The sequence below is a fragment of the Loxodonta africana genome, chromosome 8 (assembly GCF_030014295.1).
Source record: "Loxodonta africana isolate mLoxAfr1 chromosome 8, mLoxAfr1.hap2, whole genome shotgun sequence".
NCBI lineage: Eukaryota > Metazoa > Chordata > Mammalia > Proboscidea > Elephantidae > Loxodonta > Loxodonta africana.
In genome coordinates this window covers 46,590,527-46,609,060 of record NC_087349.1, presented here as the reverse complement: position 1 = coordinate 46,609,060, position 18,534 = coordinate 46,590,527, and the positions used below count along the sequence as shown (strand labels likewise).

At 37.1% G+C, this 18,534-nt stretch overlaps 2 protein-coding genes across 2 annotated transcripts in view; one reads left to right on the top strand and one right to left on the bottom strand.

Annotated features, from left to right (window-relative positions):
- CCDC146 (coiled-coil domain containing 146) overlaps positions 1-18,534 on the bottom strand; it is a 163,263-nt gene that overhangs the window by 125,554 nt on the left and 19,175 nt on the right. The window lies entirely within an intron of this gene.
- FGL2 (fibrinogen like 2) lies at positions 1,471-7,897 on the top strand. Its single transcript, XM_003407185.4, has 2 exons — positions 1,471-2,137; positions 4,591-7,897. Exons 1-2 carry the CDS (start codon positions 1,522-1,524, stop codon positions 5,295-5,297), a joined length of 1,323 nt encoding a protein of 440 aa, XP_003407233.1. The 5' UTR covers positions 1,471-1,521; the 3' UTR covers positions 5,298-7,897.

Genomic DNA, 18,534 nt, shown 5'->3' with positions numbered 1-18,534 from the left:
CTTGCTAATTGGAGAAGATATTTTCTCCCTCTCTCTGCCTCCCTCCATCTCTCCTCTCATTTTATACATACACAAATATATGCATAGAAATACAGTGTGGGTATGTGTGTGGCAATGAGAGTGTATAAAAAGACATAAATATCCGAGAAGGCTTCATGGAGGAGGTGTGGCTTGGGCCTCAAGCAGAATTTTGATAGGCAGAGCACGTGCCAGAGGAATGGTGTAAACAGAGCTGTGGAAGTGCAAAGCCAGCCTATGACATACTTAGAGAAAGTGCATAGGGTAGTTTAGCTGGAATGAAGGGGCTGTCTAAAAAAAATCATAAGAAATCAGATTAAAGAAACAAATACGAGATAGGTTACAAAGTCCCTTAATATATACAATAAAGAATTTGGATTTTTATACCGGTCAGTCATTTCAAAATTATTTTTAAAGCAATAAAATCCCTTCTTTTTAAAGAAAATTTACATGAAACACCAACATGCAAAACAAACGAAAAGGGGGGCAGTTTCTTAGATTGAAGCTGCCCTCAGCCTCTGAGGAGAAAATTTTAAAACCACTGCCATGAGGACTGACAAGTTTGGGGCAAGGAACAGAGTGTGTGCACGTAGACTGGGTTGAGGAGCCCACTCTAAGAGACAGAAAGCATAGAGGCCGGACTGACAGGGCTGCCAGGGGGAATGGAAGGCAAAGACAGCTGTAGACAGAAGAATTGGAACATAGACAGGACTAGGTCAAAGATTCACATGTGGGCGGGTGTGGAAGATGACAGTGCAGTCACAAAAATGGTGAAGACAAAGGACGGGAGGCTGCTGGTTTTGTTAAAGACTATGATGTACTTTTAAATGCATTTTCATTATTTAGGCATTTTTTTTTTACACTATGGTCAAAGGAATAGAAACTAGTATTTTTCTCTACAAGTATTTCTTCCCTTTTTTAAAAGATGAGAACAAAAAATTGCAAGAATCGGGAAGCTGTACTTTGTTAGGCTTAGAAACTTTTAAAAGTGCTTGAGATTTCACCTAAAAGTCCAACATAGAGAAAACACGAGATCCTCAATGCCACATTCTAAGAGGGATATTTCCATTTTAGTAACATTTTCTGTTCTTCAGACAACCTAGATATTTGGCACATTAATTTTTATCTCTAAAAACTAGTTTCTCCAGTGGTGGTAAGTATAATTACATGATTTATTTCAAGCACACATTTAACAAATTGTTTTTGAAATATAAGACTTTTCTTGTGCTTTGCAAACTAAAACATGGAAGTGAAGTGTCTGGAATATGTGCACCTGACCCACTGCAGTAATTCTGATACATGTTACTCTCATTGAGAATAAATAGCCATGTTGGCAATCTGCACTGATAAGGACGAGCTCCTCTTCCTCTAGGTTTCTGAAACTAGTGATGCAAGCACTCCCGCCCTTTTCTGGAAACACAGAAAGCCTGAGTCAGGCAGCTGTCGCTATTAAAGCAGCTCCAGCTTACACACTTCCCTGCTGGGGTAAGCGCCACCGCGAAGATGAAGCTAGCTAACTTGTGCTGGCTGAGCTCGGCTGTCCTGGCTGCTCAGAGTTTTTTGGTTGTGGCAAACAGTGAAACAGAGGAAGTTAGAGATGAAGCCATGAAGGATGCCTGCCCGGTGAGGCTGGAAAGCAGAGGGAAATGCGAGGAGGGAGGAGAATGTCCCTTCCAGGTGAGCCTGCCTCCCCTGACTCTTCAGCTCCCAAAGCAGTTCGGCAGGATTGAGGAAGTGTTCAAAGAAGTTCAGAACCTCAAAGAAATTGTAAGTAACCTGAAGAAATGTTGCCACGACTGTAAACTGCAGGCTGATGACAACCGAGACCCGGGCACGAATGGACTCCTGGTACCCAGCACTGGAACCCCGGGAGAGGCTGCTGACAACCGAGTTAGAGAATTAGAGAATGAGGTTAACAAGCTCTCCTCTGACCTGAAGAATGCAAAAGAGGAGATAGACGGGCTTCATGATCGCCTGGAGAAGCTGAATCTTGTAAACATGAACAACATTGAAAACTACGTTGATAGCAAAGTAGCCAATCTAACATTTGTTGTCAACAGTCTGGATGGCAAATGTTCATCGAAGTGTCCCAGCCAAGAACAAATACAATCACGTCCAGGTATGTATAATAATGTTTTCTCATCATTTATTTATTAATGTTATGTAGTTATGCAATATCTACAAACATTAACCTGAGCAAATAAGCTAAATAAATGATGGAGTAAATAAATCAGCCTTTTATTCATCAAGGTAGTACGAAAAACAAATGCCTTTGCAAATGTGACTATAGAAATTACATATGACCTAACTACAGAAACCATAATTAGACTGTTCTGTACCTATTAGGGAAACCCTGGTGGCATAGTGGTTAAGTGCGACCGCTGCTAACCAAAAGGTCGGCAGTTCAAATCCACTAGGCACTCCTTGGAAATTCTATGGGGCAGTTCTACTTTGTCCTATATGGTCACTATGAGTCGGAATGGACTCTACAGCCACAGGTTTGGTTTTGGTTTTGTACCCATTAGAAAGTACCTTCAATTTTAAGATCTTACTTACTGATGCTAGACCTACACATAAGCTGAAGCAGAAGGAGAATGTCTTAATGTTTCAGTGCATTTAACTCGTCTATCTCTTCACTGAAGTGTTTGAAAACAATGGAGATTAGGCAATGTTTACAGTTACATTTCGTTCATCAGAGAGCAGTTTCTGGAGGATTTCCTTATGGTTGGCTAAGTGCCATTTCTCATGCAGCAACAGGAGGGCTTGGAAAAGTTTTAGCAAGTAATCTGCAGTCCATAATCCCAAATATCTAGTGAAAAAGGGAGAGTTTATAGATAGAATAAAAGCAGCTATGCGGCTTCATATGTGTGCAAAACATTTTGCTTTGAGATCTTGTGGCACAAGTACATTATAAGGGGAGAGTTTTGGCATGCCTCTAAGGGAAGGAGTACATTCTTATTTCTTTTTCTCTTTTACCTCAAATCAGAATTCAAGCATATAAAAAGAGAACCCACCCTCACCATCCAAATAACTTAACTTCAATAAATATACACTCGAGACGACACACCTAACCACTTCCTCTGCCCATGAACTTCAACAGGGCCACTGGCTCCCTGAAACTGGGCTTTCCACTTGAGTTCTTGGAACCTGCCTTGATGGTCTTCCTACACTGTGTAAAGCCATCTTTGTACTAAGACCTCCACTTAACTGTGAGTCTGAGGCTGAGGGGTCCTGGTGCCCAGGGAGAGAGCCCGTTTATCTGGAACAATTCTGCAGGCATGTTCTATCCCCAGGAAACCTACCAGTGAGGGTGGATCAGGGTTTCAAGGACCACAGCCAGTACCCCGGCGGCCTGTATCTGAATGTAGGCTGTACATGGCTAGCACAGAGGTTCACGTCGTAGGTGACATCCCTAGATGCACATTAGATTTGGTGTTGCATGGCAACTTGTAGTGATACAAACAAGATTCTACTGTCTACTTTTCTAAAAGATTTGGGGAAATATCCAAATATTACAAGTTCTAAATACACATTAATAGATTTTTGTGCCTGAGGGGAGCTTATATTAAACTTATCTGACAGGATTTTTATAAAAATTATCTGGGAGTAAATGTCTATCTTTGATTCCTACAGAACCCTGTTAAATGATTATTGCCCTTATCCTGAACACAATCAATCACCTATCATTTCTTTCTAGAAATCAACCATGTGAAACACTGGCTAAATACTTTCCTGGATAATAAATTCAGAACATTAGTATATCATTGAAAAAAAAATTCTTTTTTACTTGTATTTCTTTATTTAGTTCTTATGCAAGTAAAATAAAAATAATTCTATAATCAATGCTATATATTAGAATTTTAAAATGCATCATTTGGAACATATTCTGTAAAACCTTGTGACAATGGAGACAATCAGCCACGTAGGCAAAAGGGAATAGAAGCCTGTGCTTCCTCTGTATGTGTGGGATGTAGTTCTGGGAGAGTTGGAATCATCTGACTTTCAGGACCAAGGAATGCAGTGCTTACGAGAACAAGCTTTGCAGCCAGACAGATCTGAGTTCAGGTCCTGGCTCTGCCACTTGCCACTTGCATGAACTTGGGAAAGGCACTGATCCTCTTTTAACCTTATCCTCACCTGCAAATTGGGAATAATACCTTCATCATAAGGTTGATATGCAGTTAAGTGTGAAAATGTTATGAAGTCTTTGGCATGGTACCTAGAACATACAGGTAGCACTCACTAAATTGTAGCTGATACTTTTATTTATTATTCTTAATACAATTGTTTGTTGTTGATGTTGTCATTATCATCAAAAAGGAGTATGTTTGAAAGCCTTGTTCTGCTTCAATAACACACCACTTCGCAAAATACAGTTCTTAGGTCCTTTTGACAACTATTTCTTAGTCCCTGACAAACATTTGCTGAAAGGTTCAAGTAGGTTTAGCAGGGCAAGGTTTCATTATTGTCATTGAAGGAATTATCAAACTCTCTTTGTACATATAGAAAATTATTCAGTTACGTAGTTTTTTACTAACAAAATCCAATGCCTTTCTTTTCTTCCTTCTTCAGTTCAACATCTAATATATAAAGATTGCTCTGACTACCACGCAATAGGCAAAAGAAGCAGTGAGACCTACAGAGTTACACCTGATCCCAAAAATAGTAGCTTTGAAGTTTACTGCGACATGGACACCATGGGGGGAGGCTGGACAGTGGTACAGGCACGTCTCGATGGAAGCACCAACTTCAACAGAACATGGCAAGAGTACAAAGTAGGCTTTGGAAACCTCAGAAGAGAATTTTGGCTTGGGAATGATAAAATCCATCTTCTGACCAAGAGTAAGGAAATGATTCTGAGAATAGATCTTGAAGACTTCAATGGTCTCAAACTATATGCCTTGTATGATCAGTTTTATGTGGGTAACGAGTTTCTCAAATACCGTGTTCACATTGGTAACTACAATGGCACGGCCGGAGATGCCTTACATTTCAGTAAACACTACAACCATGATATGAAATTTTTCACCACCCCAGATAGAGACAATGATCGGTATCCCTCTGGGAACTGTGGGCTCTTCTACAGCTCGGGCTGGTGGTTTGATGCATGTATTTCTGCAAACTTAAATGGCAAATATTATCACCAAAAATACAGAGGTGTCCGGAATGGGATTTTCTGGGGCACCTGGCCTGGTGTGAATGAAGCACATCCTGGTGGCTATAAGTCCTCCTTCAAAGAGGCCAAAATGATGATTAGACCCAAGCACTTTAAGCCATAAATAACTAGTGCACATTCTCACAGGTTTTATTACCTAATAGGGCTTCAGCAGTTTGGAAAATGCCTTGTTTCACATTCCTTTTCCATAGTGCAAAAATACATCTCTGAGCAGTGGGTTCTTATGCTACACAGCATTTGAAACAAAGCTAAAAAATATATATTTTGCTACTATAATGTTGTTATCTGTAAACACTTGTAAGTAATTGGGAATATTAAGAACTATACATTAGATTTATAATTCTCTTAATTTCTATTAAATGAACTTTAAAAAAATTATTTGTATTACTTGTTACAATAATTGTTTACTCAGCAGGCTAGATTTTTCACAAGTAGTCTATATTTTGGCTATCTTTTAAGTACATCTGAAGGTATATTACTCTTTTCAGGCTACAAATGGTGATTTGGATAGTTATTCATCTCTAAATATTCTAATTCTCATTGTGAGATGAACACACTCCATGTGTGCCATGTACTTTGGGTCTGGGAGACCCTATAGCATTTTAGTTCCCAGGCAAAGGGAAATAATACATATAATTAAACATGCTAATGTAGTATTCATGAAATGTAAAATATTTGTCATTTAAAACATTTTAAAATGTGGTAGCTTAATGTCACCCCTAAAAGTATTCAGAAAATAACGAAATCTTAAAGGCCATGGTTTAACTCTTTCTATGTTTGATGGTGAAAGCTGCTTTAACTTCCTCTGCTTTGTATGCACAACAGTTTTTAATTTAAGATTTATCATTACTGTGCTAGACTACTGGTAGGCTTTTTTTGGTGGGGGATGGGGGTAGTGGGAGTGAATGAAGCATTTGTTTATAGGCTATAATACTCTGAAGGTCAATTTTATAACCTAAGCAATAATATCATTAAGTGAGTCACTTCATTAGGCAGAAAGCTAAGTTTTCTAGGACAAATAGGTAAATTTATTTATATAAATCACTAATTTTGAAGTATATAGAACAGTAGCTCAAATTTTGTATATATAAACTCTAACTGGTATGTTGCTTATTTTACTATCAGAAAATTCAAATGTATGTGTTTGTTTTTTAACCACACAAAAGTACTTGTAATTTTTATAATTTATTAATTTTGGAATGCAAATGTCATATTAAAAAGTTTATTAAAATGATGTGTTTAACTTCATCATTGTAAAAAGGGACCATTTCAGAGAGGGCAGTATTTTGTTACTCATTTAAAAAACGGCTCTAGAGAAAAATTTAAAATAATATACTGTACTGTATGTGAGTCATGGAAACACATTTACTCTTTAATTTCTAGTGTTTATTCCTAATATAGTAGACACTTTTCCAAAATACAATCTGAATCTTTACTCATTATTTGAAAATTACTAAGCAGGACAGTTGCTTCAGGTTAATTTTTCAAATATGAAGCCTAATATTCATTAAAAGAAAGTTTTAATGAAAAAGAAGCAAAATATTCCTTAAAATTAAATATAAAACACAAAGCTTTTAGGTAAACATGATAAAAATTAAACTACTGTGAATATCACTAAAATGTTAAAGCAAGAGAAATGGAAATAGAATTAAGTGATGACCAGAATACAAAAATATCAGTGTATATTTCAAAGACTGCCTGTCTACTCAGTAGGATTTCAAATGTAAATGCTATAAGTGATTTAATCTTTATTTCTCTATTTTGTTTTTTAAAAAAGACTAAAATGATTTTGATTTTTATACAATGTATTCCATTTAAGAGCATTTTCATTTTCTATATATAATTGTTCATAAATGTGTAAGTAGATTTCTGTGACCAAAAATGGACTTATCACAAAATAAATTTTAAGAAAAATAACTGCTCATACAGAGAATGCCTACTGATTTAATGGGAAATACATATAATTTAAGAGAAATTATTAATCTATAATGTATTAATCTATATAAATACTCAGAAGCTTGTCTATCTTTTCACCTGATTTCAAAGGATCAAATTTTTATTCTCCATTAAACTTTTAAAATGCTTTAACAAAATATTCTGTAATATAACAATTCCTCTTTAGTATTTCATGCCATTCAATATAAAGTATAATCTAGAATTTTACGATCTTTAACATGTTAATGAAAATAGATTATATCTGAGTAAGTGTTTCTGTCTTAATATATCTATCTACTAATGCATACTATAATGTTCACAGGTGTGGATTGACTATAAATATATTATTTAGGGTCTTAGGTCTCTTTTGGTGGCTAATATTTATCTTTATTAAGACTCTGTGTTTCTGAGATTTACAATTCTTTGAAAATATTGACTAAAATTGGTCCTTAGAATCTCCAAATGGGACCAATTCATCTATTACTGGAAAAAAAATCTAACTGATAAGCAATTATGCTCCAAATGAATTAATAATAAATTGGTCTAATAAATAAAGAGCTTAAATATACGAAACACAGGAAATATCCTAGTAACTAAATTTGCTGGTCCTTATTTTTGGACAGCTACCCAAGATAAGGCTTTAAAGGTAAAAGTGATGGTACTGTCATGTGATAAGGCCTTGTTTAAAATTCTTATTTTCCTTTATGTATAAGTAGGTTTACGTATTATGTCTTTTAAAATCCTATAAAATAAAATATTTAATCTTCACATCTGTTTATTTCCTCAATGTGGAAATATAAAATATTACTGTTTGCAAAACAATATTTATATATATATACTGTTGTCTGAAAACTTGTATAATGTTTACCTAACCTAGACAATACCTTTGACTCTTCGAAGACTTTAATCAGGATTATTGCATGAACAGGAAGGCAGAGACAAATTGAGGAACACTATCGTTTCTATCTGTCATCTTTTTGACACATTTGAAATACAAAAGCTTCAATTTCTTCTTGTAGCATTCAAGCTTATCTCCTCTCCATCATTAATATTGCTGCTGTGATCCAGCCCTCATCATCCCCTCCTTAGGATAATACCCATGCTCCTAATAGAAGCCCATACCTCCAATTTCAATCTATCCCAATCTGTCTTCCATATCACTCCCATATTATTCAAAAATACAATACTGATCATGTTATTGTCTGACTTAAAACCTTTCAGTAATGCCTCATTTCCTATAAGATAAAATCTGGCAAATAAGCCCCCTATGAACTGAGTTCTGCCTACCTTTTCAGACTCTTTTTACGTCACTACTCACACTCCTGACACAGTGAATGCCCTGGTTGTTCTTGAACAAACCATCTTCTCTTGTGTTTTCATTACTTTGCATATAATGTTCCCTTGATCTAGATAGTGGTGCAGTGGTTAAGTGCTCTGCTTAAAGAAAGGTCGGTGTTTCGAACCCACTAGCCACTCCAGCCCCAGTGTTCCTCAGCTCCTTGGAGATCTTCACATGGCCATCTATCTTCCCTCCATTTGTACTTGTCTCTATCTATGCTGTGCTTTCTGTAACTCAGACAGGGTTAGGTTTGGACACACCCTATTCTGATATGGCCATATTAACACAACAAAGAAAACCCTCTTTCCAAATGTGTTAAGATTCTAACACATATTTGGGGGGAGGGGGTGGGAACACAATTCAATCCATGACACAGGGCATTCCCTGATGTCAATTTTAGTGTCAAAGTGGAGGAGAAGCCTTTGCAAGGCTTTGCTAGTTTATATCAGCAGACAGCTAGGGAATACATGTGGGGACAGATTTTGAGGTTGCTTGACTAAGGAAGGAAGAATAGAGTTTTAGATGTGGCTGAATTTATTGATGTAGTATATTTACCAGAAGTTCTGGATTTAATGGGCTCACTTGAGCAGATGTGTTTGGCTCCAACACCTTGATCAATAACACAAACCTGGATTCAACAGCAGCTCATGATAACTAAAGTTCAGAAGACCAATACGTCTTGGAACTCAAAGGCTTATGGAGATAGAAATGCAAAAATGGATTTAGTGATTTAGTCTTAATTAATTCAACAAACATTTATTGAGTGTATACTATGTGCCAAGCCATATTGTTGTTGTTGTTAGATGCCATCGAGTGGGTTCCGAACTTATGTACAACAGAACAAAACACTGCCTGGTCCTGCACCATTTTCATGATCGTTGCTATGCTTGAGCCCATTGTTGCAGCCACTGTGTCAACCCACCTCATTGAGGGTCTTCCTCTTGTTTTGCTGATCCTCTGCTTTACCAGCATGATGTCCTTCTCCAAGGACTGACCGCTCCCTCCTGATAACATGTGCAAAACACGTAAGACGAAGTCTCTCTATCCTGGCTTCTAAGGAGCATTCTGGCTGTACTTCTTCCAAGACAGATTTGTTTGTTCTTTTGACACTCTGTGGTATATTCAATATTCTTCACCAAGACAATAATTCAAAGGTGACAGTTCTTCTTTGGTCTTCCTTATTCATTCATTACCCAGCTTTCATATGCATGTGAGGCGACTGAAAACACCATACCTTGGATCAGGCATATCTTAGTCCTTAAAGTGACATCTCTGCTTTTTATCACTCCAAAGAGGTTTTTTGCAGCTGATTTGCCCAATGCAATGCGTCCCTTGATTTCCTGACTGCTGCTTCCATGGGTATTGATTATGGATTCAAGTAAAACGAAATCCTTGACAACTTCAATCTTTTCTCTGTTTATCATGATGTTGCTTACTAATCTAGCTGTGAGGATTTTTGTTTTCTTTATGCTGAGATTCAATCCATACTGAAAGCTGTAGTCTTTGATCTTCATCAGTAAATGCTTCAAGTCCTCTTTACTTTCAGCAAGCAAGGTTGTGTCATCTGCATAATGCAAGTTGTTAATGAGTCTTCTTCCAATCCTGATGCTGTGTTCTTCTTCATATAGTCCAGCTTCTCAGATTATTTGCTCAGCATACAGGTTGAAAAAGTATGGTGAAACGATACAACCCTGATGCATACCTTTCCTGACTTTCTTGCATCAGTGAACAAAAGAGACCAAAATCCTGTACTCGTAGAGTTTACGTTTTATTAGAGGAAACAATGAATAAGTAAACAATATGTGATAAATATCATGAAAAATTAAGCAAAATTAGGGAATATCAGAGGAGGGATACATTATTTTATAGAGGGAGGTCAGGAGAGTTCTCTCTGAGGAAGTGACATTTGAACAACAAAAAAAAGAGTCTTGAAATAATAGGGCAAGCCATGCAAGTATCTGGGGATGAGTATTCTAAGTAAAGGGGGTACCAAGTACAAAGGTTCAGGGTCTGGAAAGTGCTTGGTAAGCTCGAAGGTCAGGGAGGCCAGTGTGGAAAAAACAGTATCTGTAGGGTGGGGAGGGGAGGGGAGGAGATGAGATCAGAGAGAACTTGAGGATTGGAGATGGACAAAAGGTGGGACAAGGGATGCCGGATCATCTAGGCCTTGTAAACCATGGTAAGGATTTTGCCTTTTATTCTGAGTGAGATAAACACTATGACAGATTTGTGCAGAATATATGACACGATCTCATTCAGTTCTAAAAGGATTACTCTTATTGTTGAGAGGAGAATAGGCTGACTGTAGGGAGATAAGGATGGAAGCAAGGGCACCAATCTGATGTTGTCTGAAATAATCTAGATGAGAAATGATGAAACCATGAGCTACAGTGGTTGCAGAAAAGTGGGTCTGTCTTAAAGGCTAAGCTGACAAAACTTGCTGATTGGGAGTGATTAGTAAAAAAGCTGGAGGTGTCACAGAAAACTACAAGATTTTAGATGGGTAAGCTAACAAGGGGAGCTTGTCTATTGTGTGTACAGGTGGGTAGGTGAGGGTGGATCAGCAATTTTGGACAGTCTAAATTCAGATATCTATCAGATATCCCAGTAGATTAGGCATTCAGATATTCCTCTGAAGTTCGGGGAAGACACCCAGGGTACCAAAATACATTTAAGAGTTGCCAGAACATAGATGGTAATGAATCCATGGGACTAGATGAGATAACCTAGCAAGTAAGAGTATGGAGCAGACTTTCATAAAAGGAGCCCAGAGATAAGCTGACCTTATAGAGGTTGTAGGTGAGGAGGAACCGCCCCCTGCCATGCTGTAACTATGTCATTTGAGAGGTCCCAGGACCACTTCTCTCTGGAGAGGGCAGAGATATATTCCCAGTGGAACACATACTCTAGATTACTTTAGATTTGGATTTGCTTTTCCTCTCTGTCTTGCTTTTTCCAGCAACACTATTTTGTTGAGTTGCTGGGTATCTTAAATGCCATCATGGTATTCCACAATTGTATTCTATAAAACATTGCTTTTGACCTGGGAAATCACTTCACAGTGAAAGGAGCAGGCAATGACCGACTGAAGCCTGAGATATTGCATCTTTCTAGAGACAATACCTTGTCAGGTTGAGGTGTTGCCATGCAGGATGCAGTGTGTTATATGTTTAAATCTGCATGTGTATGTACATATGCACACAGCAAAAGAAATATGAACTAGGCTACAGATCAAAACACCTTCTCATTTGTTAACAGTGTACTATCCAAGTTTGAGGAATCATTTATAGTCATTTCAAACCATTTGTTGTTGTTGTTAAGTGCCATCAAGTCAGTTGCAACTTACCTCATGTATAACAGAATGAAATGTTGCCTGGTCCTGCACCATCCTCACAATAGTAAGTATGTTTGAAATCATTGCTACAGCCACTGTGTCAATCTATTAGGGTACTAATTTGCTATGAATATAAACCTTTAGTTAAGCAGAGGCTGATTTTACTCTTTCTCTTTATTTTACAGACATTAATGGTCTTAAAACTTGGTTTTTCCACAAATATTTTCCAAGTTATCCAAGTTTGAGTTAACCTAAAATTTATATTTCTAATAGCTTTCAAACTGTTAAAACACTCAATGGCTACAAATGAATCTGACTGGGCACTTTCACTTAATGCTAGGTCCAGCTGCAGGGTGGAAAATAAGCACAGCCCTCTGCCTGTGGGTAGGCTTCAAATATGTGTACACACACATGCGCACACACACACACCATATGTACATACATGGTATAAGTACATACCAATACATGCTGTTTATAACACATGTGCCGTAATACATAAGCAAACCTGTACCTTGAAATAAAACAGACATGCAGTTTTTACACACGTAGTCAAAACTCAACACAACAAAAAATCACTATGACCCAATAGCTAGATTATTTTAAGCATTTTATACAGAATAAATAGCCATAAGCTGGGACTTTATTTTCTTAAAATCCTCTACGTCAAATCCTTTGCAATTGGTGCTTCTCTTACTCCTTGAACTGTTCCTTCTTTACCACTCCTCTGTCTTTCCCATAATCCCATAGCATGGCTTCCCTTTACTGTCCAGACTTTGCTTTTTCTACTCCTTGACAACTTCTCTGTCAGGTCAGCAACCCAGTGTCACCATGCCCATGTTCAATCTGCCTCTGCACCTTCGCTCATTGAAATTCATGAGGTAAACCATTATTAAAGCCCCTATCTAGCTAATTGTGGTCAGCATCTTCCTGGACACAGCACAGCTTCTCAAAAAGAACTGTATTATTTAGCTCTTTTCAGAAGGAAATCTACGCTATACCTCTAATAACATATACTCTTCTTCTGAAAGAAGTCTGAAATCTACTTCTGAACGAAAAAGAAAAAATTTAAAAAGTATATATCAGCCTTTTTTGTCTTAGCACCTCAAAGATAACTGGTTTTTATATTCATTATCTAAATCCAATTTTTTTTTTACTATTTGCCTCCTATAAGCATGCCATGGTGCTATATGCTTCTCAAAGTATTTTGAATAAGGCTTTTTGAAAATAATAACTTTTTAAGCTCAAAATCTGAGTTTAATCTCTAGTATTCAAGATTAAACCCACTGCCGTCAGGTCAAGTCCGACTCATCTCTGAGTAATTAATGAGAATGCTACTGTTTAAAACGAACTGCTTCTCTATTACAGAAGGTCTTGTACAAATGTTCAGCTTATTTTGGATCACATGGGATCTGAAAACTTATTCATTTTCTTTCTCTGGAAATTGACTTTGTCACCTTCTACAAGAGACAAGCAAATTGTGCTTATGGTGTGAAAGTTTATCAAAGAAGGGTCCACAAAATGATTTGCTTACTTTTATTTCCCATTCAGAAAAGGAAATACCATGATTTTTTTCAGTCAATCTAAGTAACCTGTTGTAATTTTTGTTTCGAATTCACCACATTTGGGGATATCTTGCTTCTACACACTAATAAAGATAAGCAGCTGACACTTGCTGAGTGCCAATCATGCTCTGGCCACTTTCCTAGAAGCATTTCCAACGTTATCTCTGTTTGGGGTGATTAATGCAGCAATAAGCTTCATTAATGGTCTTCCCTGAAAAAAAAAATCTCTCAGCCCTACAAATCATATATCATGTGTGGACCTGTAGCTATTTCCAGCTTTCTTGGCATTCTTGAAGTGGGCTAATTTTCCATAAGTTAAAATATATATACAATAAACCTCAGTATCACCCTGTTTTGACTTTCTATATAAATCTATAGAGTGGAAAAATGATTCTAATTAAATTTTAGTTTAAGGTGAAACATTTTGCTTTGTATCTTATCAAAATAACTCCATAATACTTTGCTGACAGGAGATACTTCAAAAATTAATAAATTTTCAACTGTATTAATGTCCCTACTTAACCTTCTGTTTAAAATTTGTTATTTTCTTCTGGCACCTAAGTCAGAATTTATAACAACTCTGACAGAAAAGACAAACAAGTTTCTATGCTCTCCAAACACTATTTTACTCCCATGGTTACCATGGCAGAATTTACTGATAAACAAATTCTGCTTAAGTACAGAGCACTTTGTAAGTTATTTGGAAGCCAAAATATTTCTTATGTAAATAAATAGCAAAGTTTTTATTTTCATTTGTTTAATAAAATCATTGTTTTAAAATGTGAATATCATTTATAAATGAATGGTATTGATGCTGGGATACATTTTTATCCCTAGACTATATTTTGTAAGCAGTCCCTGGGTGTTGCAAACAATTAAGTGCTCAACTACTAGCCAGAAGGTTGGCGGTTCGAACCCACCCAGAGATGCCTCAAAATACAGGCCTGAGCATCTGCTTCTGAAAGATCCTAGCCTGTTCTACTCTGCATACATGGGGTCACCGTGATTAGGAATAGACTCACCGATAAATAACAACAACAAAATATTTTGTAAAATTTTTGTTCTTACCTGAACAAGCCAACTATTAGAAATCTACAGAGGCCCTGATAGCATAATTGTGGAAGGTCGACGTGAAAGATTCTTGATGAATGCAGGTTTGGCATTTAACACACTGAACTGCTAGAATAGGCTTTTTCAAATTGTATCCCTAGAGACCCTAAAGTTCTGCAGATATATTTTAGGACTGCCAAAAGGAGTGGTGTTGGGAAAGATGCCAGGAAAAAGTCTGATGTGTGAAACACTGCTCACCCGGAATAAGGGTGCTTTTTTGCGGGTGGAGAGTGGGGGGACTACATCTTTGATTTCACTTAAATAAAAGATTTTTTTTTCCAAAAAGCATTTGAAAAGCATTGCTTTCCCACTGCATATTACTTTGGGGGTTCAGCTTGCAAAATAAAATTGGAATAGATGTATGGTTGGTTCTGACTTGGTATGATATCTCTAACTTTAAACACTGAAATCTCTGACAGCTTAGGCCTGACTTCATGTGAAAAATTCAGAAACTTGAAAGAAATTTCTCGTTTTTCAGTTTGCCTACTGTGTTTCAGTAACATGCTTACTTCAATGGAGGGTTTTACTAATTGCCATGTACCTTCACTCTTTTGAAAACCTTGGCTGCACTACACAAGACAGTCAGTTATATAAGAATTTGCAAAAAATATCAAGATGAATGCCAGGTACCTCCTACTCTCAAAGTTCTTAGAAGCTACTATAGATCAGCTTAAAAAACAGAAAAGAAAATCATAAGGACATAAGGTAAGCACAAGCGCTACATGGGGAGGTTACAGAAGAAGGTTCCTTTTGTCAGGAAGTGGCATGCTTTAAGGGAAGGTGGCATTGAGCTGTTCTTGAAAGGCAGGTAGAATTCTGAAGCACAAAAATGCTACTGGACCAGGTAGAATGAGCAAAGTCATCGGTAAACTGGGAGCTGATCAGGTAAACGGTTACACATCTTATTTGGCTGGAACATGGAGTACGTAGGAGGGAACAGTATAAAAGGTGAGAAAAGAATGGAGGACTGACCGTAGGTTAAGGAGGTAGTACTTAATCCTTATGATAAGGCAAAGAAAAATTCAAATCTAAAAATCTACAATCTCCCCTGCCACCTACTAATCACTCAGTTCTGTTTTTTGGGCCTCTGAGGGGATGTTGTGTTGTAGTACTGGGTGGAAAGGAAAATTGGAAGGAACCCTGAATGCTGTTTTACAAAGTAACCAAGTAGCCAAAGATATCAAGGAGAAGATGAGTGGACACACAGAAGGGGGGAAAAAAACAAAACAGGTGGGAAGACAAGTTTCTAGAGGAGTTTTAAAAGAGAGGAGGAGAAGGGGTGTAGGAGTGGCATCTGCTGTGATAAAGAATTTTAGGAAGATTTGCTGCATGATGCACTGTGGAGCTCCCTCTTCTAGTTCTAAAGGAACCGTTAGTAAGCCATGTTGTTCACTGAGGACTTCTGGAGGAAGATTTGTGTTTCCTTTTGGCTGTGCTAAGATGGGCGTTAAGGTGGGACCAAGAAGGCCCAGTTTTATTTAGTGTACAAGTTCTCTGTAGAGAGCATGGGGTTTCCCTAGTGGTGCCTCAGGGGGCCTGGAGAGTGGGGGGTGGGATTGAAGTAGGTGTAAAGGGGAGAGCACAGAACTCAGGTTCAAAGAACTTGAATGACTTATTGAAGTTTACACAGCTGCTTCATGAAGAGCTAGAACCACCACGCCTGTCAGATTTTTTCCCCCCAAACTATTAAGATTTAAGGTAATTTGAGCCTATCTATTTTTTTTATTCTCAGCAACACAGTAGTTAAGAGCTACAGCTGCTAACCAAAAGGTCAGCAGTTTGAATCCACTAGCCACTCCTTGGAAACACTATGGGGCAGCTCTACAGCATCCTGTAAGGTCGCTGTGAGTCAGAATTCACTGGATGGCAACGGGTTTGGTTTGGTTTTGTTATTCTCAGTGGTAGCCTTTATAGATGACAAAATTCCTGTCTTCTTAATCTGAGGTTTGATGACGGGTAAGTCTTGTGCTCTCTTATTTCACGTTTCTGATGCCACCCAGGTATACCTGTTTGCCTCCACCTAGGTAGGTACAGTCTAGAAATATGTAAAGAACTTCTACCTCAGAAGATAACTTTGCCTCAGAAGACGGCATTGGGTTCTAAATTTGCTGCTGGTATCTCCTTTCTGTTGCCACTGTACAAACATATATACCAGATGCAACAAAAACTTGCTGAGGGGCGGGCCATTGCTACATTTTCCTCTGGTTCCTAATTCTAGGTCTGGTATATGGTAGATGCTCAGTAAAGCTTTATAGAAACAGTAAAGAAAGAAAATCAAACACAAGAAGCAATGAAACCCCAATTCCTTTTTGTCCCCAATTTTCAACACTCTTTTGACTCTCATTTGCCACTAATCATGGCCTGTTCAGAAAGCAAGGTTTTTCTGACAACACCCCGGACTCTCATTAGAACTAATCTTCATGTTTATTATTCTGAAGGTGCAAAGAATAAGGGCACCCTAACACGGGGCCTTTCTTTTCTCTTACCTGAATTCCTCTGCAGTCTACTTTGGCAAGTGGAATATTGCCTGTATTGGCAAAAAAATATGTATATATATGTGTATGTATATACATCTATCTCACTATATATAATTTCATTATATAATATATAATTATATAATATTATGTAATATTTTTTTGTTTTCTTTTTTATATATAATTTCATAGTGAAAAAATATGGGGAAAAATGGAAACTATATTGTTTAATAAACTCTGTTTAAAGTTCCTTGACAGACAAATAAAATCTTGAAAAATTATTCTTGCAAGGCACATCCTAAGGTCTTCTCCCATATGGGAGTTTACTTTATTTGCAGATGCTCCCCACTCGTGGTGTGTGTGTGTGTGTGGGTGTGAGTATACATATATATATATTGTATTTTAGAGTGAAAAATTATTTATTAAAAAATGGAATCTATATTGTTTAATAAACTATCAGTCTGTTTAAAGCTCCTTGACAGCCAAATAAATCTTGAAAAATTATTCTTGCAAGGCTGCCTGGATGTCCAAAGGAAAAGTGAAAACATGCCAATGATAGCATGATTTGTTGAAAAATTTTACAAAGACATTTAGGTTATAAAAATGCATATCTTCGAAGTACAGCAATTAGTGAGGTGTGATAGCTAAGAAAAGGATAGAGGAACATATAAATAATAGCATCAAAGATTTACTTTATTTTTTGTTTGACCACAGAGTTTGTTTAAAAAGCCAATTCGTAAAATTCTAAAACAGTGGTGTTTAAATGTTGGCTTGAGGGCTATTAAGTAAAATGTTTGCTAAAATAGGAGACAGGAGGCTAGGTTTCACTACTGGCTCTGCATCTGCCTAGCTGTGTCCTACTCCTTATGGAATCACTACGAAAATTGAATTACATACGTGAAACTACTTTCACTGTAAGCTCCTTAACGTGGGAATCTTGCCCTTTCATCTTTGTAACCAGTTAGTTTATTAGCTAATTAATATGTTAAAGAAATAGAAGATATTTTAATTTCTTGAAAAATATTTGAAATTTTATTAGGGATCACCACAAGAAATTCTCCAGTAACTCTATAGCAAGTCCAAACTAGAAAATGAACGAATGTTTAGTCGCATAAGCAAAGCACCAATATTTTTAGTAATTTAAGATTTTTATTAAAAAAATTTCAAAATTAATTTACTATCTGGTACCACCCTTACAAAAACCAAATGTATAAGAAGTAAGTATCTTTTGTCTGTGTGAATAACTCAGTAATAGAGATAACTTTAAAGGTATGGAATTAGGTAAAAAGATGGCAACATGTTTTTATAAATACAGAATGGTAGGCTATGCTGTTAAATATATATAAGTAATAAGTTGCAGCCCTTTCAGAAAGTAATCTGAATATTATCAAGAACCTACTATATTGACATTTCCAGCCTAAGGACTTCTCCAGTAAGCTCCAGATCCACTTACTGGACATTATCCTAAGACCTGTTGCTTCTTCTGTATTCTCTATACTTGTGTTATCATCATCCAGCCAATTTCTTAAGTCAGAAACCCAAACGTCATTTTACTCTACCCACTGCCTCAACTCCCATCCACTCAG

What these genes read in the sequence shown, in the direction of transcription:
- FGL2 (XM_003407185.4), top strand. Translation starts at nt 1,522, where the DNA reads ATGAAGCTAGCTAACTTGTGCTGGCTGAGCTCGGCTGTCCTGGCTGCT. An exon ending in ACAAATACAATCACGTCCAG is followed by an intron (nt 2,138 to 4,590) that starts GTATGTATAATA and finishes TTCCTTCTTCAG; the next exon opens with TTCAACATCTAATATATAAA.